At 43.4% G+C, this 22,949-nt stretch overlaps 1 protein-coding gene across 9 annotated transcripts in view; it reads left to right on the top strand.

Moving 5' to 3' along the window:
- RYR3 (ryanodine receptor 3) overlaps nucleotides 1-22,949 on the top strand; it is a 1,450,647-nt gene that overhangs the window by 909,703 nt on the left and 517,995 nt on the right. For all 9 annotated transcript variants that reach the window (XM_069208992.1, XM_069208994.1, XM_069208991.1 and 6 more), the window contains 2 exons: nucleotides 14,710-14,831; nucleotides 20,847-20,896. In XM_069208992.1, coding sequence (XP_069065093.1) covers nucleotides 14,710-14,831; nucleotides 20,847-20,896 — 172 coding nt within the window. The remainder of the gene's footprint in view (nucleotides 1-14,709; nucleotides 14,832-20,846; nucleotides 20,897-22,949) is intronic.

Genomic DNA, 22,949 nt, shown 5'->3' with positions numbered 1-22,949 from the left:
TGACAGGTGATGCATGGAATTATGAATTGATCACTTTTGTAACTAATAGTTCTCCAATACTGGCTGTTTCACAGATTCACATGCTTGAGTCATCCCCATCATCAAGCTTGGAGTTTCACAGTAGTTAAAATGAGCAGGTAGAGGGTTAGGTATAGAAATATTTTAACATAAACACAGCAGTCACCTCTTCACATCATCAGAAAAGATCCAAAATTCAGCCAATCAGAACAAAGCAGTCTTTACCTTTCCCACTGAGGCACCATACTTCAGATTTATACTGCATGTCATTTGCGAAGTGAGTCCCCTTGAGCTGTGCTCAGTCAATCGGAAAAGTTGGTTTATTTAAAATGTTTACATTTCCGAGAAAATTGACCTTGCCTCATCAAGTTACTTATCCTAATTAGACCAGGCTGAATGGAACAAGAAATTTCTTTTTACACCATGTGTAAACTGTCGCAAAAGAGGATTCACCCTTAGTGCCCCACAAGAAGTGTGTATATTGTTTTCATCCAGTCCATGATGTAAGGGACTGTAAGATTTGTAGAACATTTGCTTCAAAAACTCCTAAAGAAAGAGAGGTAAGACTGTTGATATGACTTCAAAAGATGAAATCAAATGTTGTACAGACTTCAGAAGAAGAAGGTGAATGTTCCTCATCAGCAGGAAAATCATGTAAATGGGTGTATGCACACTCTGAATGTCCCCCAAAGATGATATCTGAGGTACAATCTTCAGCCTCTTAAGGACCACTAAAATAGGATTTTAAAAATCCACAAAAGAGGAGGGTAGCCCAACCTCAGACGTGTTTTTTTTGAGTGGACAGACACCATCAAAAAGGCATTCCAAAATTCCTTCTGAGCCAGCCACTCCTAAGAAGAAAAAAATGATTATGGAGTCATCAAAGAATCATTCTAAATCTTTGCCGGCAAGCATTACTGTCAATGACGGCGCAGTAGCGTCAACAACATTGTCAATGAAAATTACTTAATCAACAAAAGTGTTTTCCTGAATGACACTGTTGCTCTCAACGCGGTTGACAGTGACACTATGAATGAGAACACAGTCAACAAGAACACCATTGACAACATCTTCAGATACAGTGCCATCCATGGCGGTCTTTAAGGCTAGGGTGTTCCAATGACAATAATGTCAAAACTTATCCCACCAAGCAGGGTTTCACCTTATTCACTGCAGCGTCTTTTCGACATGGGAGACTCAGATGAAAAAAGGCCTTTCAGACCAGCATACAGTCCTATGCAGTCTAAAGTGATATACTAAGACCCGGAAGAAGAATACGAGGAGAACATATTTGCAACAGATCAAGGTCACATAGACAACTCAGTCAATAGTACCTCTTTCCAGGCTTTTGAGCAACATGATGATGATGAGGATGGTGATGAAGGATGGCATTATGGACATACGGATTGGACACATGAAGAAACAATACAAGCCCCACATGTGGAGATGATGCAGCTGCCTTTAGCCTTGATCAAGGATCTGTATTTGATCCGTGCTGGCTATTAATAAGAGTTTTCTGAAACCACATCCTTCTAATCCTAAATGGCAAGCTTCAAAGCTTACAACACCATTGGGGTCCGGACCACAAATGTGATCAACACCTTGCACACTATTGCAATTACCACTGAGGCACAGTTCAATAACTTCTTTGTCTCATCATTCACCTTTGTTACCCAAATCTATTCCGCTGCATGGGCCAGGTATAGATGATGATCAAGAAGAAGGATAGTTAGTTAATAGTCCTCAGTAATATAGCCTATAATGGGATGACTATGTTACACATACTCCAGGTGATGTCACTTCCCCTCTAGTAGAGTCCCCACCGGCACCCTCTCTATGACTCCCTTGGCCAAGAGAGCAATGACTTTCTCGTGGAGCAAGGACAACAAATGATCCTTTTTCAGCTGGTCATAACACGGAGGCTTTGAAGCAGGGGAGGATGTGAAGGGGAGGAAATAGTCCCTCCGAATGATCTGTAGGACCCACCTGTCCAATGTTATGGACTACCAGTGGTGGAAATTATGGCAGATTCTGCACCCACTGGTGGTCCATAATCTAAAAAGGCAAGATTAGGAGGGTTTAGCGGCTGCAGCTCTCCGGATCTGTGCTGATTGGCGTGGAAAGAAAAGAACTGGCATCAGCGCACCAAGGTGGCGTCTATATAGGTGAAGCGGACGTCACTTCCAGTGCAGACAACCCTGACATATGAAGCAGACCGACACCACCTACTGGCGCGCAGAGGTACTGCTCACTAAAAATCATTGGGGAAAACCAGAAATGGAACTGTTTCCTAATAATCAGAACCGAAAATGCTAATACTTTGCCAGCACAGGGGAATGTGTATTTGCTAAATTGGCGAGTGACCTGCGCTTACATATTTCCTTCAATTCCTTGGATTCCAAAAGTGTTATCAAAAAAGAGGAGGGAACTGTGCCGTCTCACCTGCCTCATTATGGTGGCCAGGCAGTACTGGTTTCTTGAGTTACTTCCCCTCTCGGAAAAGAGCCAGTCCAGATCCTATGGTCTTACTGCAGCGAGCAGTTTCTCCATCTGAATCCATGCTCTCTCACTGTGTCAGCTAGGCTTTGAATTAAATGAATTTCAAGTACCAGACATTCCAGAGGACTGCAAAGAAATCTTGTCCAGGGCCAACTTGATATTGACAGATAAAATTAACTCATCAAATGCAAACATGTTTTTTATTTGCTGTACTGAGCATGATTTGCACCCTATATCTTCACTTCCTCATCAGATAATTTCATATCTTGTGCAATTGGCAAGGTCCGCACTGAGTCATTCTACAGTAATATTTCTGATATTACTTACTTTCTCGCTCATTTCTCACAATGGCCCAGCCATCCATTGTGTCTAGGTAAACTAGAACAAAGTTACTTGTCTGTAACTGACGTTCTCCAGTACTGGCATCTTTCTTAGTCACATGCTTGAATCATCCCTGTCATATAGCTAGGAGTCCCACAGTAGATATAGTGAGTAGTACAGTGTAAAACATACACATAAAAGCATTCCCACAATCCCAAGAGTAGCCGATTCATATCATTATAAAACATCAAAAATTCTGCCATTCAGGACAGTCAAGGCACAATCTTCATTTATTTCCTCCCAGGCCACTATAATTCCGATTTCTATGCACAAATTTATGTTTATATACAAGTGTGCCTTAGTTGGGGCGGAGAGTGGGTCACGTGAATCTATGAGAGGTACTGGAGAACTTCAGTTACACGCAGGTAACTTTTTTTCTTCTCCAATTTTGGGACTATCATAGATTCACATTCGTAAATAAGATTAGCAAGCAGTAATTACAAATTGAGCATCATTCAGTGTTTTTAGGGATTAATGGAGGGTAATAAAGGCTAAACAAGTTTACCTTATTGAAATAGATGACATAGAACCTTTTGTCCTAATGTCGCATTTCTTTATACTGTCAAATCTAGACAGTAATGTTGTGTAAAATTGTGTCTGTTCTTATATGTTGCCGCCTTTGATATATCCACAGTGGACATGCCGCAGAGGAGGGCTGTAGGTGTAGGCACACTTCTTGTAGAATGAGCTTCAACTTTCCCTTGGAGAGGATGACTTGCTTAGTTATCATAAACCAGTATTGCTGAAGACATCCAGTGAGCAATACTTTGTTTATCCAACAGCTGTTCTTTTCGTGGTTGACCTTATGCCACAAGCATTTGGTCAGCCCTTCTGACATTGCTTAGTTCTTGCAAAATAAAACTTAAAACATCTTTAATCATCTGAAGTATGAGGTGCTCTTTTTGCCTCTGTACTTGAGTTTGGAAAATACGTTTTCAAAATCAGTGGTTCATTTGAAAGAAAACTAGAGTGCACTTACCGGTGTAAATGCAGATTTGTCGTTAAGATGGCGTTATCATGTCTTAACTGGGGGAATAGCTTCTTGATGGTAAAGGCTTGAACTTCACTGAGTCTTCCAGCTGATGTTGGGGCTCTGAGAGGCGGTACCTTCCAGAAGAGATACTTTAGTTTTTTAGTTGCCCTAATGTGACATGAATACATTTCTAGATTATCTTTCACTTTCAACAATGTGCAAGACAGAATGCAGGAAACGAATATTGACAAATTGCATTGGGTGGTGCCAGAGCGACTAGTTTACCTACACAAGCTCTTCATTGTAACTCTCTAAAGACTTTTTTCATGCAGAACTTTCCATCAGACAACATCTGGTCAGTGGTTATCAGTGAAGACTAGTTTGTCATGGAGCCTGCATAACTGTGCAATAAACTTGCTCAAAGACACTAGAGTATACTTGCTGAGTATAGCAATAAGCATATCCTAATAACTCTAAATGCACTTGCTACTGTTAGGGTATCATTCTAGATTTACTGTACAACTTAGTTGATTTTCAAAGAAGTGCGACTATCTGGACATTAATATTTTTCAGCACTGGTACTGTCATAGGTTCACATGCTCGAAAGGTACTTTTAAAATAAAATAAAATAACAATGAACAATGTTAAAATAGCCATATGCCTAGAAACAGCAAGCGTTAGTTGGCAACAAATGTTGACCTGTTTCCATGGTTTGATATTTCAGATCATGTGGCCCAGGGATGCTCATCTAACTTTAACAAAAGAAGATGAAAGAAAAAACATCTCTTTTCTAGTTCTTCTCAGATTGCGGACAAAAGAAGATTTAAATTGACAATCCACAAAACCAGTGCCATAGACCTTATGGGTCTGACATCCACAAGACATTTTCCTAAAAAACACTTAGAGACAGGTAGAGGAGGCTGGCAAAGTACTTCCTTGAGAAAAGGATTCCCCCCTCTAAAAGGGATACCTCCTCATCAAGATATTCCATCTAAAGGTCTCAGAAGTGACTACGGACCATCAGGTGAGCCTAGACATCATTACAGTGAACCTTCTTTGATGTACAGCCATGGTTTCCTTCATTACCATTCCACAGCATATGATGGAAGTTTTTCAAAGACTGGTCATTCAGCCTGAACATCAGTATCTTCCACAGGAGCCTTCAGCAGAATCACAACTGCAACATAATCCATCACTGCCTTAACCACAGATATTGTTGCCTGTGGATGCCACCATAACAAATGCCTCCAAAGCAGAGAGTTGTGAGAAGACTCTCATGACAGTGATTAAGACACGGACCTTGGTGAGGAGGAGGAACTTGAGCACATGAATGAAGTGCGGGTGGAAGATGGCAACGGGTAAGACGTGGAAAAATGGAGGGATTCCATCCTCTCTAAGAAGGAGACAAGACCCCCAAGCCAGACTCTTAATCTGACAACATCAACATACTTCAGGCTTTGTTGGAATGAGAAGTGAAGAATTTCAATCTTCCAGCCTCTTGAGTAGAGCATCAGTGTTTTTTGTATGATTTCAAAGAACAACCCTGAAAAAACAAAGCAGTCCATCACTGTACTCGATGTTATCTTGAAGGAAGGATTGAAGCTAATGCAAGCATCAGCTATGGTATAGCACATGCTCTTAAAAAAAAGTAATTATATTGATTTTTCAAAATACATAGAAAGAACAAAGCAGTATCTGAACAAACATGACTAAATATTCTTAGACCTTGGTATTAACCAGATCGCATAGATATGCTGCACTAATATATTTAACTGCACTGTACTTCATGGAAAAGGAGAGACAAGTCTGTCTGTGGGTGTGCACTGTGGATGGGGTTCTAATGGGAGGTAGCCATCGTAAGTCATTGCGGGGAGGGGTGATCTTTCTAGAGGGAGCCCCAGGGGAGCATTGAAGTGGGAGAGCAAGAACTGGGGGACAGGCAAGAGGGAGAGAGGGGTGTCCCGGAAAACAAGTCACAGTTAAATTACTATTGGACTTGGCTGGCTGGGGATCCAGTTTGTAAGTGGGAGGGGAAGGGGGCATCTGTCAATAACTCCCTCAAGTGGGTAGTGTAGCACTCTGCTATCTTATGTTTCTGCAGGCTCCTTCTCTCCTCCCTCTTAAGTGCCCTGCTCTCAGTTCGTGACCACCTTAGTGGCACTGTGTCCCAGGTCTATATGGAAGGGGGCGCCATAGATGTCCAGTGGGTTGTGATCCCCCCTTTTTGCCAATAACAATGCTATGTCTGAAAACCGTGAAAATGCCTTGCGTTTGAGAGAGCTTCACAAGTGCTCTTGTATACCACTGCGGTGTGTCAGGGTCTGGAAGACCTGGGTCCAGAATGCTGTTAAATTTGGAAAGTGCCAGAGCGTGTGGCATAGGTCTGCTTGGGAATGGTGGCATTGAGGGCAAGAAAAGGAAGCCCTGGGGCAAATGTCAGTAAGTTGCAGGTTTCCCAGTACACTGCAGCCAGAATACAAATGGGCCTATCTAAAACACAATCGGCCCCGTCAGCTGTGGTGCATCTCCATTGGCTTCCAGTAAATTAGAGAATGCAATTGAAGGACCTTTGTATCGCCCATAAAATAAAACATTCACCTGCCCCACCCATCCTTCATAACCTTGTCACTCCATACACTGCCCCCAGAGATTTAAGATCCAATGACTTCTCCCTACTGACCAGCCCTAGACACAAGGCCGCAAGAAAGGGGGGCCATTTTTTCCGTTATGGTTTCCAAACTTTGGAACTCCCTTCCGATCCATTTAAGATCTGAAAAAAGAACTTACCGAGCTTTAGGAAACAGCTGAAGACCTAACTTTTGACCGCAGCAGTGTGACTCCGCACTTGTCCTCACTAGTTCTGACAGCACCAGGATGCACATTATCCGGTAGCTGTGCACTTTAGAAATATTTAAGATTAAAAAAATAAAAATAAATGTGATTGAGTAAGGCTGGGGAGAGATATGCTCGTCGGAGCACATATAATTGAATTATTTGAAACTGCGCATTGCGCAAGATGGTGCGTTAAAATTAATAGGCTGTGGTCCATTCTTTATCATTCAACCCACATTGGAATTCGGCTTCCCATATCTCTCAGAGAAGCTGCAGGGGGGGTTGTGAGCTGGAATTTTGATTCTACAGAACCAAGGTATATAATGTCTGGTAATGCCTATGGAGTCGGTTGGTGTGTTATTGGGTCTTCGGCATCAATCACCCATATAGAGTGTGTGTCGGAGGTTGACGTACATTTAGAATTGGCTTTCTTGAAGTGAGTAATTTAGGTTAAGATCATCGAAGGATTGTAATTCGCAATTTTTGAATAGGTCTCTAATGGTATTTATTCCTACATCTGTCCAGGGCATCAAGGGTCGAGTATATAAATGTTTGTTGATGTGGAAAGGCCAGACGTGGAATGTTGAGGCTGTATGGGGCTTTAGTTTTTGTAAGGGTTTGGAGCTGCCAGGGACTTAAGGCTATGTTTTACCAGTCAGGGAAGATACCCAGGGATACGCACCTCCAGGAGAGTGAGATTGTATATCGTGACCTGGGTCAACAGCAGAAGATGAGTTCTAGTTTCCTCCAGGTCCTGTCTTGACAGACATATGGAGAGCCACTGCAGCTGGGCTGCTACACAGTAGGCTTCCAAGAGAGAGGCCCCTAGATCGCCCTGCTCAGAAGGGAGCTGCAAAGTTGAGAGGGATACTATATGGTAGCCAGTTGCCCATTTGAGTTCTATCAGCAGTGAGTCAAGTTCTTTAAGGAACTGGTGTGTAGGGAGTTGGGGAAGGTTGACAAAGTATTGCTGTAATCGTGGGACCTTGACATCTTAGAGATGGCAACTCGGCCTTTGACTGATAGTGGAAGCAATTTCCAGAAATTCACCTGGGAATGGAGGAAAATCACTGCCCTGGTAAGGCTGCGATTCCGGAGCTCATTTATGTAATGAAATACAGTAGTACAGAAGTAACAGAAGCTATACTCCTCCCACCAGACCCAGTGCTCCCCCAGTGAAAGTGCAAGTGGGGGGGGAGAATAATATAGTGCATGAGGCCACACCCCAAAAAGGAAAAAAAAGGGCGCTCGACTCCTCTCTAACATGTTTAACCGACCACCCTAAACTGGACTTCTTTACAGTGGCAACGGCTCTAAAACGCTTATGTACTCTGATAATGACTAGTTGACCTCCAGATGGAGATGATAAGCATTGATACCTTGAGCCACAGATTCAATTCCATGGCAATGACTTCCATAAGTGCAGTAAATTGTCTGGCCATAGTCGGCCGTTACCACTACCAAAAGTTGTATGATATTGGCCTCTAATAGACATGATGCCTGAAAATGGAAAAAGACAGGCGAAAGCTATAGTTAAATAACACTTTGATTACCATCACTGATGTGGTGATGGATGTCTCTAATGCTAGTTTTCGACTGGAGAAGCAGTAGTGTTCCCGGAGTCAAGTCTGACTCAGGTCCACTTTGTAGAACTATCACAGTACAGACACACTCATTCCACATCTCTGATGGCTCTAGACACCCACAGGTTTGTAGGGAAACCTACAACCAGTATGGCAGACAAAGTCTTCAGTACTTCTCCTTCTGACAGTCCATCTATGACCAAGGCTACACTTTAGATAGAGGCTGAAAAAATGAAGGCACCTCTCAGTCATGCTCACTCGATACTGCCAAAAAAGCCTGACTTGTCAATGCACCCTCCTCCCCTGCTAACCCTTATTCAGACTGTAGGGGGATACCTTCCCGCTTTGCTCTCACATCGTCCCAGATTACTACCGATCACTAGATGCTTCAAATTATGCACTTGTGGTATTACCTGAAATTTCCATAAGGACCAAAGGCCTCCCACAATCTACCCATGCAGAATCGCCAGCAAGAGATTAATCTCCTTCATCTGAAAGGAGCGGTTAAAAAAATGCCAAAGTCCCAAAGGAATCTGAGTTTCTAATTCAGCTTCCTCCTGGTAAGGAAGAACCACATTAATGGAAGTCTATCATGGATCTTGGCAGCTCAACAAGTTTTTGGAGAAGCAATCCTTTTGGATGGTCACCTTGCAGGTTGTTCTTCTGTTGCTTCAAGTTGCCTACCTCCTATGTACTTGAACCACATAAAATAGGTTTGACGCTACACCTCCAAAATTGCTCCAGGTATCCTTCAAAGCAGCTCAGCAGAGTAAGTTTCTAAACTCTGAACTTTGACAATGAGCATCTGTTGCAATGATTCGGCCCCAGTCAGGACTTACAGATCATTGCTGAGTCTCATGTCTTCCTGCATTTAGCTAGCAACCTTCTGCCAGCTTTGAATGAGGGTAATTCAATAAAAATTAGACCTGCAATGGTCACATTCAACAGGGTCTTGAAACAACACAGTGGTGTTGATAGAATTCCACAAGCAATCTCTACTATGGTGGAGGTTCCTAGGCAACCTCGATGTATGCCTCCCTTTCAGCCTACAGGAAACAGGATTGTGATGACAAACCATGTTTCTGTGCAAGGTTGGGAAGGTCACATGTAGGCACTGCCCACCAGAAGTTTCTAGTTGGAAACAATCACTCAACATAAACATCTTGGAGCTACAGGCAATCAGACGGGGTCTCCAGGTGCTTCTGCTGAGGTTCTCAGACCTGATTGTCTTAATCAGGATGGACAACATGACTTCATTGTACTAAATTCCCAAGTAGGGAAGCACCCAGGCTCATTCTTTCTTGAGAGTCTCAACTGCTAAGGGACTGTGCCATAGCGACAAGGTATAATTCCCAGTCATCATCATCATCACACCTTTATTCGGCTAAAAGCCATAAAAGGAAGTACAATCAAGCAAAAAACACAGTATTCCAACAACAATTATTCACTTAGGTACTAAAACCAAGTTATATAAATAATGACCGATGGAACTCGTAAAAACAATAAATAACAATAATTTACATTATTACATTAAGTGGAGAAAAAAAATTAAGATCCCTAAAATTTGCCTCCCATACTACCAAATACTTGTTAACTAACTATGGGAGGACTATCTATCCATTTAAATGAACAGTAAAATAAATAAATCTAAAAAGATAAGAAGAATTCCTAAGGACATCTAAAAACCTATATTTCCCTTCACTTAGAGGGCTATATTACATCTTAGGCAAAGTAGTTTCTCAGGGTCTGTTAACTTACTTAAGGTAGGGCCTGTTAGCCATTTAATCTTCGTAAGATTTGTCTATAAATATAAGTCTGAGCTTATTAGAGCCTCAGGCCCACCTTATCCCTGATGAATGAGATCGCTAAAAGAAAACGGCTTACTCCAAAAACAATAGATGGAATAGTACTGGACCTAAGTAGTCTGGACACTTCTTTATAATTCCTGATTCCTGCATTCCTACAAATAGGTCCCAGTCACCTATCGGAGGTCCAGAATAACCAGGTCGTCGTGCTCAGCCATGCCGTGTCAGATTCCCACACATGTGAACTTAATCAAGATCATCTCCCGCACCTCTTTGCAAAATGAGGCCATCTGAAGCCGAACCTTTTTCCCACTTTACTGAATAAAAAATACCTATACTATGCAAGAATGTACTAGATATCTGGGTCCAGCACCTTTTTTTGTTGCATTATTTTTAGTAGTTTTGAACAGAACAAAAGAGAAAGAAAAGAAAACCACTATGCATTACATTGATAATCACAGTAATGTCTTAGTGAATCACATTATCAACAGAGGACGAGGAGATTTTGTCTTCCAAACCTTTCATCACATTCACCTTTGCCTATTCCTGCCCTGTGCTGTGTATCTAAGCAACCGTGTTACTATTTGTTCTTTGAAACATAGGTAGAAGTCTGCATCAGTGTTTTATTAAGAGTCCAGTATGTCCTAAACACCAAGTCTGTTTGTTAGTAATAATAATTGACATAGTGGTTCCCAAGAAGAGCAGTTTTGTTTTGCAATTGAATTCGCAAACGTTATTTGCTTTCATCTTTGAGGATTGCTGTGTGAGTGATTTTCTGTCATTGCCTTCTCGGTCTTGGGATTTCATTCTTAGCAGGGCCCGAACAGATAAGTTTAGGCAGGTCTCATCATTAGTGGTATTCGTGAATGATAATATGACCTTTTCCCTTGTCATAACTGTGTCGGCCACATCATGTATGTTTTACAGAGGTGAAATCACTTCACAATTACTCATAACTTGTGTGAATCAATACGGATGCCACTAAAGTGACCACCACCTCAGCTTCGAAAACTCTCAAACTTATCTCGGGTATGCTAACTCTTAGAGTGTTTAAACTAATGGCCTGTAACCCCTGATGAAGGACTGTTTAATTTGAAATCCATTGGGGTTTCATTTAATTGGGTAATGTTGAATACAGCAGTTGATTAATGCAATGTTGATAGTGACATAAACCCTCTTGAATAGTTTGACCGCCATGTGTCGACTAAATTCCAGTTGTGTATCTAGCTAGTGGCCACCCTGTCATCCATGATCATGGGGAGGATGGCAAAAGGGGATGGAATCTGTCCACCTCCACATTTCCACATCACTTACAACAGAAGCAATTCCTTCTTGATAACGTTTTGCCTACCTCTTTCCTCTGTTTCCTCTCATTGCAGAAGTGCTGAGAAAGGCCAGAGTGGAACACTGCTCACTGATCCTTGTTTCTGTGGGGCCACTGAAAGTGCCCGTATTCAAACCAGTAGTGCTTCTGGCTCTTGATATTCAGGGGTACAGTTCTGGCACTGCTTAGCGACGCAAGTAAGCATGAACTGGTGCCCAAGCAGCTGCTTGAAAGAGAGATTTGATTCTGGGGGAATCTAAAGTTTGCATCTTTACTACCTCAGCCTTGCGACAAGGCTTGCGGAATATTGGACATGATATGATCTGCCTGAGTCTGGTTGCTGCCTATGGTTTCTAGCCAGGTTGCAGATACAGAAGGATGGCAAGATTTGAGTGTTCTCTAATGTGAAGGCAGCAAAGGACTTTCTAAATGAGTGGAAGGTTGGAGGCTGCACTGTATTATAGGGGGCTTTGTGTAATCCAGTGACCGTAATGTACTTTTCCTGAGATAGTTTGACTTAGCTACAAAGCAAGCTGTATCTGCTAATTTGGTGGGGGTGCACTGTTCATTGAGTAAACATGCTGATTGTTGAAATGTATGTTGCCATTGAAGTATGGTTGCTTCTGGTAATTTTTGTGCTCTGTTATACTTCTTCTGGGTTCTCTTTCCGGGATGAAGTGCCAGTTTTCAGGGCACATTGTTGGTGTGGGTATATTCCAAGCGGGTTTCTAGAGATGTTTATTTCTACTGGCACTCATACTTTTTCAATGTCGAGATAACTGACTTGGTGGCTTAACTCCCTGTCAATATATTCTACTTGGTGGCTGTAGAATCTGGGTTATGTCTTTAAGAAAAACATTTAACAGATAAATTGTTTAAATGCAGGTTGAAATACGTCCTTTAAAGGCATGATATGCAGACAGTCCTAAATATATTTTCAGCAGAAAGAGCTGAGAGTTGTTTTTGGAAATTGGGAATTAATGTTTGTTTTCCTTCTTCGCATCATGTTAGGCTGGGATAGCAGTGGGTTTGTTCCCCTTCCATTGGCTAAATAGTTGACTTAGACAAGTAAAGGACAGTTGAACTCGAAGGACCTACATCTTCCCTCAGCTGCTGCTGCTACTTGTGCCACTTTCCGGCAGTTATAAACCACTAAAAGGAATGCAGATGCCATGTGGAGGCTCTGTGAACCTGATTCACAACGCTTTGAAGTTGTGCCTGATGAGTGGGGTCACCATCAGCTCCCACCTTGGCACATGCATGCCATGTGCTTTGCATCATGAAGGTTTTTATAAACTCATTGGAAAATGCATTATTATTCTATTGCTTCACCTTCTCTTTCCTTGTATTTATGCCGGTAGAGCTAGGTCTGCATTTATCCTACAGATAAGTTATTCTTAGAGCCTGACAATAGAGAGTTGTCAAATGCATCGCAGTGCTAGTCATCTCTCAGTGTGATGCTGAAATAGTCTGGGTGGTAAAACTGGAATTCCTTGTGAAAGGCAGTTAGGGGAGGGCTACTGTCAGCGAGGTGGCTTGTTCGTGCTTAGCTCTGCGCCTAGTAATCTTTCACAACAGTTTTCCTCTCAAGGAATATCCAGATTTCCTCAAAGAATTGGGGCTTCTTTTAGATCTTGGCAGTAACTGGTCTGCCGCCACTTTTTCGACGGAAAACCCATCCGCCTGCTTGGCAGTCCACCTACATAATTTAGATGTTGACAGTCCCATAGACGTAAGACCACCCGAGTCCCAGTGACTCTGCCAAGGATTACCATCTGCATCTATGGTGCAATTGGAAATAGTGACTGATGGCAGGACACCAGCCACCCTTACTGCCGTGCAGATTTGGATGTGACCTACTGCCAGGCCAACTGTGGCCATCCAACCTCCACATCTGAGTTGGTGGATTGGGGGGGGTGGATATTAGGTAAAACATAAATTTTTCCCGATTCCCCTTCCATTTTTAACTGGACACGACTGAACACCTTCTGTCACTGACCCACAGAGAAAACACTACCCCCTCCGTCGCCGGTCTTGAAGGTAAAAAACCCGCATTGCCTGTGTCTGTTGTGTGGCCATTGCACATGGACTCGGAACCACTGCAGCCATATACATGTCACAGAAATTTCTAAAATTACTGTGACAAGCATATGTTGGGGAAACAGTTGTGTCCAGCATGGATGGAAACACAATTGTACAAGACACATATTGCACACACCCACACACACACAACTGTCATTATGGTGCCAGTGCACATTGCCAAATTAATGCTGGCACCAGAATGATGACACAATAGCTCTTGTCAACTATGTCCATGTGGGCACATTGCAAGGGAACCTGTGCCTGTAATGTTGTGCTGCCAATTGTATATGTGAGTCAGTGTGTGTATGTTTGTGTGAGATTGGATTGGCAGGCTGAAGTGGATGGGGCTGGAGTGGGCGGTGTGGTTGTGTCAGTATGTGTGCCACTTGCACATGGGGCTGATGTTGTGTATGTTGTGTGTTGTTTTGCTGTGTGCAATATTCCGGTGAGTAGTGTTGTTGTGTGACGGTCGTCGTAATGTATGTAGTTGTTCCTTTGTGTGAGTGTGTTTGAGTAGATGTGTATGTAGTTGTGTTGGCTATTGTGTCGTGTGTGGGTGTATTATCAATGTTGTGTCATGGATGGATGGCAGTGTGTGTTTTCGACATGTGTGTTGTGTTGTAGTGGAATGGGAATAGATCATGGTGTGTATGTGGTGTTTTGCATCATGTGCTGTGCAGGTGGACACAAATGGCAAAGGTACAGTGTGTGTGACTTACCTCTATTCTGTAGCCACTGGTATTGGAATGTCCATTGGGTCCAGTGACGACCTCCCTCCACCTGCAATCCACCGGCAGTACACCTCATGCAGGACTGTAACATCTATGTACGGCGGGCGAAACAACGTCGACTTGACGGTGTTCTTGGGTCTGCCACCCCGGTGGATTTGTGGTGATACCGCTAAGATCTAATTCAGGCCCTTGTTCATTACTGTCTCAGAGTACTGAGATCACAGCAAATGCATAATTTAAGAGGTAGTTTTATGATTTTTTTTTAAATAAAAGGCAGCTGATGTATGTCACTGTGTCACAGAGTAAGTAGGAAGAGAACGTTTCTGCTCTTTCTTACAAGTTTGATTTTCCAAGACACCCATCTACGTCTCTTAAAAAAGACACTTGTGCTGCACATGGTAAATGTTCTCTCTTTTGATTTCAAGATATGTGATGCTGATGTCAAATAATCCCAATTTTACTCTGTTTCTATCCCTCAAAGGTTCTCCTTCCTCTCATGGATCAGTACTTTAAGAACCACTGCTTGTACTTCCTTTCTTCCCCCATCAAGACACTCAGCAGCAGTGGCTACGCATCCAATAAGGAGAAAGAGATGGTGGCCAGGTAAACTAACATTGCTGGTGCTCTACGACTTAAGGTCAATTGTATGCACATACATTCTCACATTCAGGTCAAATCAAAGAGAATCCTCTTAAAGAGCAAAGGGTATTTCTAAATTAGCAGTCACATATGATTATTGCTTCTGAACCCAAAGGTTATAATCCCATAATGCATTAATAGGGAAGAGGGATGTGCCAGTCTATTCACCATAAATAATATCAATCTCATTACAGCTCCACTAAGTGCTTCATCCACTAGCATAATGTCTTTTAACATGATCTGGCATTATAACAGTTTCCTTATGTCCCTCCTCCTATATAGTTATCCCCATTCTTGTCCACATACAGCTCCAAGACGCCTCCAGGCATTTGAGCATTCTATAAGTTTCATCATCATCATCCTCTTCCTGTAGCTCTGAAGCCACACTTACTTGCCCCCTTTATTTCAAGGTGACAGTCCCACCCTGTAGAGCACCAAAGAATAGCCACAAGACTGTCTCTGAATTTGTATTGTAAGTTCAGGCTGCAGAAGTTGCATGGTGAGGCCTCATACCTTCCTCTGCAACGTTAGTTTTCAGTTTTACATCAACTCATTGTAGATCAAGTTAAAAATGTAGATAGCCCCTAGCTGGCAATGAATTTACTGCACTCTGCTCCCTTGAAGTAAAGCTTGTGCCCTCTTGGGCTGATAGAATCATATGTATAGGACCACTGTAGTACAGCACACAATACATTTGCCTTAAATTACAAAAGAAATCTGTTCCCACTCCAATGGCCACAGAGGAGCAGAGAATCAAATGTAAAAGTGTATCTGGTAGAGAGTTCTAGCCACAGATTCCTTACCTTAGAATTTTTCCTAGAAGTCAGACTGGATACAGATGTTTTTTCAAGCCTTTCCCCTGTGCGCAGGTAGGTGGTGTCATTCAAATCAATGTCGGCATCATCCGCACCAGATATGACATGTGCAGTGCCTATATAGGCGCCAGCCCTGCGCGCAGAAATAAGTTTTCTTCTTTCCACTCCACTCAGCGCAGATCTGGAGAGGAGTAGCCCCTGTCAATTTTTGACTAACTGCTTCTTCGACCTTTTGGTGAGTCACTTCTCCAGGCGTGTTAGAGATGTCCTTTAAGAAAGCAGATGTCTGTGATAGGCCCACATTTGATTTGTTTGTGGTGCTTAGAGCAGTACCCCAACTTCAAGAACTGCAAGATTTGGTGCTCAATGACCCCGGAGGTGCTGAGGCTCCTCGCCACCCAAAGTCAGGTGACCCTGCGACGTTCAAGACCCCGGTCGCACGGAGGGCCCCAGGATCGCTCATGAAGCCATTCTCTGTGTTTTTCATGTCACTCCAAGAATTGGTGTAAGTTAGATCTGGAGAGGAGTAGCCCCTGTCAATTTTTGACTAACTGCTTCTTCGACCTTTTGGTGAGTCACTTCTCCAGGTGTGTTAGGGATGTCCTTTAAGAAATCAGATGTCTGTGATAGAACCACATATGATTTGTTTGTGGTGCTTAGAGCAGGACCCCAACTTCAAGAACTGCAAGATTTGGTGTTCAATAACCCCGAAGGTGCTGAGGCTCCTCGTCACCCAAAGTCTGGTGACCCTGCGACATTCAAGACCCCAGTTGCACAGAAGGTCCAAGGATCGCTCATGAAGCCATTCTCTGTGTTTTTCATCTCACTCCAAGTGTTGGTGTAAGTTTGGCAAACAAAGGCGCTGCTCCTCCACTATGGAGTGAGAGCATTGTCCCCCCGCCAGCAGCAACAGCTTCAAACCTTTCACTACAAAATGATAGGCTTACTATCGTTTTGTAGTAAAAGGGACGGGGTCTCGGGCGATGACAGTGTTGGAGTGGGAGCTCAGCAAACCCCCTCAGTGCACATGTAAGTTTGGCCGGTCATCTAAGGCTGGCCAAACACATATGCGCACTGTGCTCTCTCCAGCTCGGCACTGTGTAGCCGGGTTGGAGAGGGCAGGCACAGGCTCCCAGTCTGCCTGGGAGCACCCTGGCTAGGCGCTCTGGCCAATCCGAATGCTGCTGTCATGCTGCCAGCAGCATGACAGCAGCATACGGATTGGCTTCAGGGCAGGTTGAGAGCCTGTGCCTGCAGCTGCAGCAGAGGAGTGGAGCAGTGGCAGCAGCTACGACAATACAGGTAAGTGTTTTTTTTAATTAATCCTCCCTTCCCTATTCCCTCCCCAAACACAGCTCCCCTCCCCCTTGTACCTCCTTTCCCAAGCTGCCCTGCCCCTAAAAAGCACAACAAGCCACTCCTGGGCAAACACAAGAAGTTGAAAAAGTAGAAACATTCTTCGACATCACTATGCCGGTCTGTCATTGGACGAGGTGCAAGACAGTTGATGCTCTAGGCCTCGCTCTTTTCGTGGAGCCTGTGCCTCGGTCCACTCTGCACCTCCCAGAGAGACCCTCACCCAACTAAGAATTCTCAAGGCCATGCATCTCCTATTTGGCCAGCCTGACCCCTCTGGAACGCCTTCAGGTCCCATGGGTTTGAGGGGAGCCCCATTGGATTTCCGCTGGTGGGTCCGTCCTCTGTGCCAGTCAAGGTGGCTCCACCTGCAAGACCGCAACCTTCCTTGGAGCCCGCACCAATGTCGTTGTTGAAGATTCCACCGAAATCCTGCGGTGGCGCCGGTCCCATCATCATTCCCGACTCTAATATGGAGCTGGATGGGCATCACCCCACACTGATTACCAGCCCCCACTGGCACCATGCCTTCCAAGTCAGAGCCAGTGGCTGTTTCCCTGGATAGGTCTGGTGAGGGAGATGATTGGAAGGGGAACGAGGACTAGGCCTGGGCGGAACTCGTGGAGCTTCATTCTTGGAGTTCCGTGGAGTTAAATAAAAAATCAGCGAGATTCCATGGAGTTCAGTGAGGGTGCGGAATTCAGGCACGTTGTTTTTTAGCACTGGGAGCTTGTTCTGCACTCTGAAATCACCACAAGCTACAATGTGACACGCGCTAGAGGGCGCTACTTCTTTCTGCTGTTCGAGTAGTGTTTCTGCTTTGTGAAATCTCACTGGGAGGCATTCTAGCACCCCAATACCGCGTTTGGGGAACTCAAATTCCTGCTCTCCAACTTAATGTTGCGTGCTAAAACAGCGTTAATGTTGCCTGCTAGGAAGATGCAGGACTTATCAGTCTTTTGCCATAGGGTCTCCTCACTTCCGTGATCTCATTTCAACTTTTTAACTTGTCTGGATTTTTGAATTACCTCCAATAGCCATATGACAATGCTACGGCTTTCCTAACAACCTGTGTTATTTGACAATTCAGTACCTGCCCCATTCACACTTGGATGAATCTCATTGGGTTCCTCATTTGATATTTGTTTTTGGACTCTTACACGTAATACATTTGGATTACTGGGGCATGCTATTGGTGACTATCGACTTAAGCTGAGTCCATGTCCAGGATGTTTTGGATGTTTTGTTAAGTTGTGACGTAACTGACCATGCTATGCACCTATACAGTGTTTTAAGCTTGTTGAACTTCTTTGCAGAATTGCTACCCTAACTGAGAGCAGTTTGACTACATTAGCCTTGCAAAAGTCACAAGGGTGATGAAACACGTGTTGGCTGTAATTATGTTCACCTTTGATCATGCGAAGAACAGCTGCTCATACTTGCTAATAAAAGAAATGAATTCAACAAGCTCTCCATGAATTCTCATTCATGAATACTCAGACATTATTGTGGACTTACTTTGAGTGATGTGCTTTCTTCCTTGTATATTTCATTACTCCCATTTTGTGAAGCCCTTGCAGATGTCCTGCTCTGGGTCCAGTCCAAGTCCTGCACAGGGGCTCCTGTGCACAGTATAATTGCCCGACACCATCGCCGTGATCCTCGGGACCCCAGTTTCCTTACCCAGCACCTCACCCTGGAGAGCTTAGTGGTCCAAGCTTCCACCTCCTGTGTTAACCCTGTTACATTCCCTACTACTTCACCAGATGGGGAATCTAAAAGGCTCGATACTTTTGTCAAAAAGATATTCTCTTTTGCCAGCCTACCACTGCAGTCGGTGAACAGTGTGCGCCTTTTGGACTGATACACCCACATGGTGTGGGGCTCGATTGTGTAAGTGCTGCCTATGCTCTCAGAGGAGGCCTGAGCCATACTCTCTCAGGCGATTGCTGGTGGTCGAGATGCAACAAAGATCACCATAAGATGTCGACTGGACAAAACTGACTCACTAGTGAGACCAATTGTGTTGTTGGTGGCACTTAGAAACCACGCCTGGTTCAGAACTATTGGCTTTTCAGGGTATTTCCAGGCTTCCCTGATGGATATGTCCTTTGATGGCTCTTGCCTTTTTGGCAATAAGACACACTCAGTCCTGGAGCACTTTTAAAGACAGCAGGCCATGGCCAGATGTTTGGGCCTATCCATGGCTCCCCACCAACCCCAGCCTGCCTTTCGCCCCCTCACTGGCTACAGTTGGGGTTACCAACCATGTCCTTCCTTACCCAGCCACCATGGCTAGCAGGCTTCCCAGCCTTTTTGGTAGCCATGGGAACTGTTCCCACAAACAAAGTTGGACAACCAGCCAGAGGTCAATCCACTGCCTCCCTGGCATCTGCCACTCATAAACCCCTTTAGTTTGCCCTCTTACCAGCATCGATATCCAGGGGGAGGCAAGGTTCGCCATCACCATCCCCACTGGCAGTCCATAACATCGGACACGTGGGTCTTACAGATCTCCAGAGGGAACTCCCCTTCCCCCCCCCCCCCCCCCACACAATTATGCCACCTGCTCATGATCAGCTGACGGAGAACAATCTCTCCATGCTCCGTCAGTAAGTATTGGCTCATTTGGGCAATTGGTCCAATTTAGAGGGTGTTGACATCAGAAGTAGATTGTGGCTGCTATTCCCCTTACTTTCTGATGCCCAAAAAGGATGGAGGCTCCGTCCTATTCTAGATCTGTGCCTACTCAACTTCTTCCTGAAGAAAGAGAATCTCAAGATGCTCATCTTAGGAAACTGGATGGTAGCACTGGTCTTGGCGGATACCCATTTTCACCTCCGTGTCCTCCTGCCAACATGTGTTATCTGCAGTTTTTGGTAAGCTATGAGCAGTATCAGTTTGCTGTGCTCCCGTTTGGCTTTACCAGCCTCTGGCCTTGGGTGTTCACCAAGGTGTTGGTGGAGGCTGCAGCACATCTGTGGAGGTCAGGGGTTCCTACCTCAAAGATTGTTGTAGGCAGGCTCACCCCAGGCAGTCATCTCCAGACTACAGCAGGAAGATGGGAGATTAGATAAACTAAGTCTTTGACTGTAGCTCATATGCGAAGTAACCTACAGAAGAGTATGTTCTCAGCTTTGCCCCTTCACTGTAACTTCCCTACATAAATGCTTGTGACACAGGCCTGCAAGAATAATCGTAACATTTTGTAATGTCTCTGAGTATTATTTGTAAGTTTATCTCGTCCTTTTTTCTCTACACAAGGTTGCAAAAATTGAATATATTTAGATAAATATTCACAATAGTAAAAGGACAGATGACTGGGTGAAAAGGGATAAATCACAAGGAATTAGATATTAGCATTGTCATTATAATTAAAGCAGAGCAGATGTCGGCCTGTCCAGTAAGCAGTAGGTGTAGTATGTCACCACCTATTTTGACTCTCAGAAGAATGAGGTTCGGTGCTTTTTTGAGAGGTATTGGCATGCTTTGAGATGTTTTAGACATTATTCCTGAAAATGCACAATATAGGAGGTTACTTTGTCTTGGAGCATTACGTTTTGAAACATATATGGACTCAGCATTTAGTGAAATTGTTTTGCTTATTGAAAATACAAACACATTCTTTGATCTCTTTATGAAAGGCAGGACATTTTCCTAGACTAATCAAACTTTTGCCAGGTTCTACATTTCTGTTTCTCTTCAGTGTATTTCTTTCCTAATCACTATTTTTCAACTCTAAGTATTGTTGTTACTCTTGTATCTTTTAATCTTCTCTTCCTCTTTTGCCTTCTCTTTTCAACCTCAGCCTCTTCTGCAAACTCGCAGCTCTTGTTAGACATAGGATTTCCCTGTTTGGTAAGTGGTTCTAGTGTGCAGCATGCTTTGCCCATTGTTAGAACCTGAGCATGTTCTAATCCCCTTATTTTTTGTATGGTGCTTCTGTGTGTTATTTGAAATTGTAGTCTGAAAGACTTTATACAGAAAAGTGCCAGTCATATTAGCAGATTAGTGAAGAAGTTGGTCAGTCCTGTTCACCGAACAACCCAATTTCGGTATGTACATGTTCACCTCTAAAAACAATATTCAAGCTAAATACACATGAGTCTCCATTCATTGGCCTGTTCTGCCGCCAAATCAGCCCCACTGGATATAAATTACAGTAGAATGGATCATAGCCTCATCTAAGTACTGTAGGGGACACTTACTTAGTAAGGTTGGACAATCAATAAAAGTACAGCTTATTTCCACAGACTTATTGCAAACAAAACAGTTTCTCTTTTGTAAGCATTTCTAGGGATGGTTAAAGGCATTTGTATCTCTTGATTACATTCTGGTGAAGATTTCTAAAATGTTGAAGTGTACGAGGGGGACATGACCATCCAAAAATAGTTTTGATGGAAAGTCTTTCTTTGAGAAAATAAGAGTGGCAGCCTTCTACTGGGTATAATACTCCATGATCAATGGAATGGAAATGGCCTGACGTCCACAAAAGGAGGCATACAGGATTGCTGGTGCTCTCTGCCCCAGTTGCAGACTGTGCAGCAGTATTATCTTTGCAATAACAGCTGCACTTATTTGAGGGGCCATTGGAGGAAGAAGATTGTTTTGCCCTCAGTGCCCCTCTGTCATTAAAAGCTATGAGGTCATAGTGCACCTGGTAAGTACATTATTTCTTGATGGCAGATAGTGAACTCAAATACTTAGACATCACCACTCCTGTTTTACACTTTTTCATAACTGGAAAAGAGAAAATAGGGGTTTTCATGTCAGTGATTGTGCGCCTGCTGCATTATCAACCAATTATTTTTTTAATTTGAAGCTGTTAAAGAGAATGGACTTCCGTAGCTTCCAAGGAATTCTTCAGAGGCATTTGAAAGTAAGTGGAAACACATTACATTTTCTGAGATTGGCACAATTCTGTAGATTGTGGACACATTCAGTTATCTTGGAGGCATAGGTGCGTTTAGATCATATTCCTTTTGATAGCTTTGTCATGTCTTTGCTTCATTATCGTGTACTCAGCATGATCTAATAGCATGTTCTTTTCGCCTTTATGGTGACTGTAGCTGACAGCTGAAATGATGAGGGTGGTTGGGAGCATGGATGTGTCCCATCACCATAAAATCTTTTTATTTAGAGAGAGATATTTGAAGCTCAAAGTTTTGTACTCATGTGGATAGGACCATGCAGAAGCTGTCTTTAATAACAGACTGTTCTGCATCAGTAGATCCTCACTGGATATGTACCCGTAGAATGTTCATGTGAATTTGTGGGAACATGGAACACTTTCTCTTCAATCATTTAAATTAAATCTTTAGATGAAGGTAGTCACCTCTTTGTCCATAACATTGGTATTACCTCCACCAGACAGGCCTGTTTTTACTGTTTTTTTTTTTTAACCTCAAGATAGCATCCATTAATAGAATATGACCACTGGAGGAAGTTATGGAAGGGTCGTGGTTTTTCCAGGACACCCCATAGTGTTTTCAGCCTTATCTGTGGTGTGGCAATGCTGATCTAGGTACCCTGTCTGCTCCCAAACTCCTCTTACCCAGATGCATTATCATCCTGCTACCAAATCATTGGTATCCTCCGGTACAGGTCTATCTTCATCACCATCGTAAATATCATCCACTGTGCCATGGTTAGATGCCTTTATAGATGTGATAAGACCTCACTGAAGGAAATGATTTTAAATAAGATATGAAGCCTTGTCAGCATTAGCCAACTGAGAAGAAACTGCTGCACTATATATATTGTTTGGAGGAGATGATTTATTTTGGTCAATGAAAAAGAATGTGCCAATTTGAAATATCTTCTACTTTTTCACACAAAAAAGTGAGGATATAAATTTGGCGTGTTAGGAGAAGACCGGCCCTGTAAAATGCTAATTGTTTGAAAGTAACAT

Source organism: Pleurodeles waltl, chromosome 9 (assembly GCF_031143425.1).
Source record: "Pleurodeles waltl isolate 20211129_DDA chromosome 9, aPleWal1.hap1.20221129, whole genome shotgun sequence".
In the NCBI taxonomy this organism is placed as follows: domain Eukaryota; kingdom Metazoa; phylum Chordata; class Amphibia; order Caudata; family Salamandridae; genus Pleurodeles; species Pleurodeles waltl.
Note: the sequence above shows the minus strand (reverse complement) of the source record. Positions and strands in the feature narration are given on the sequence as shown.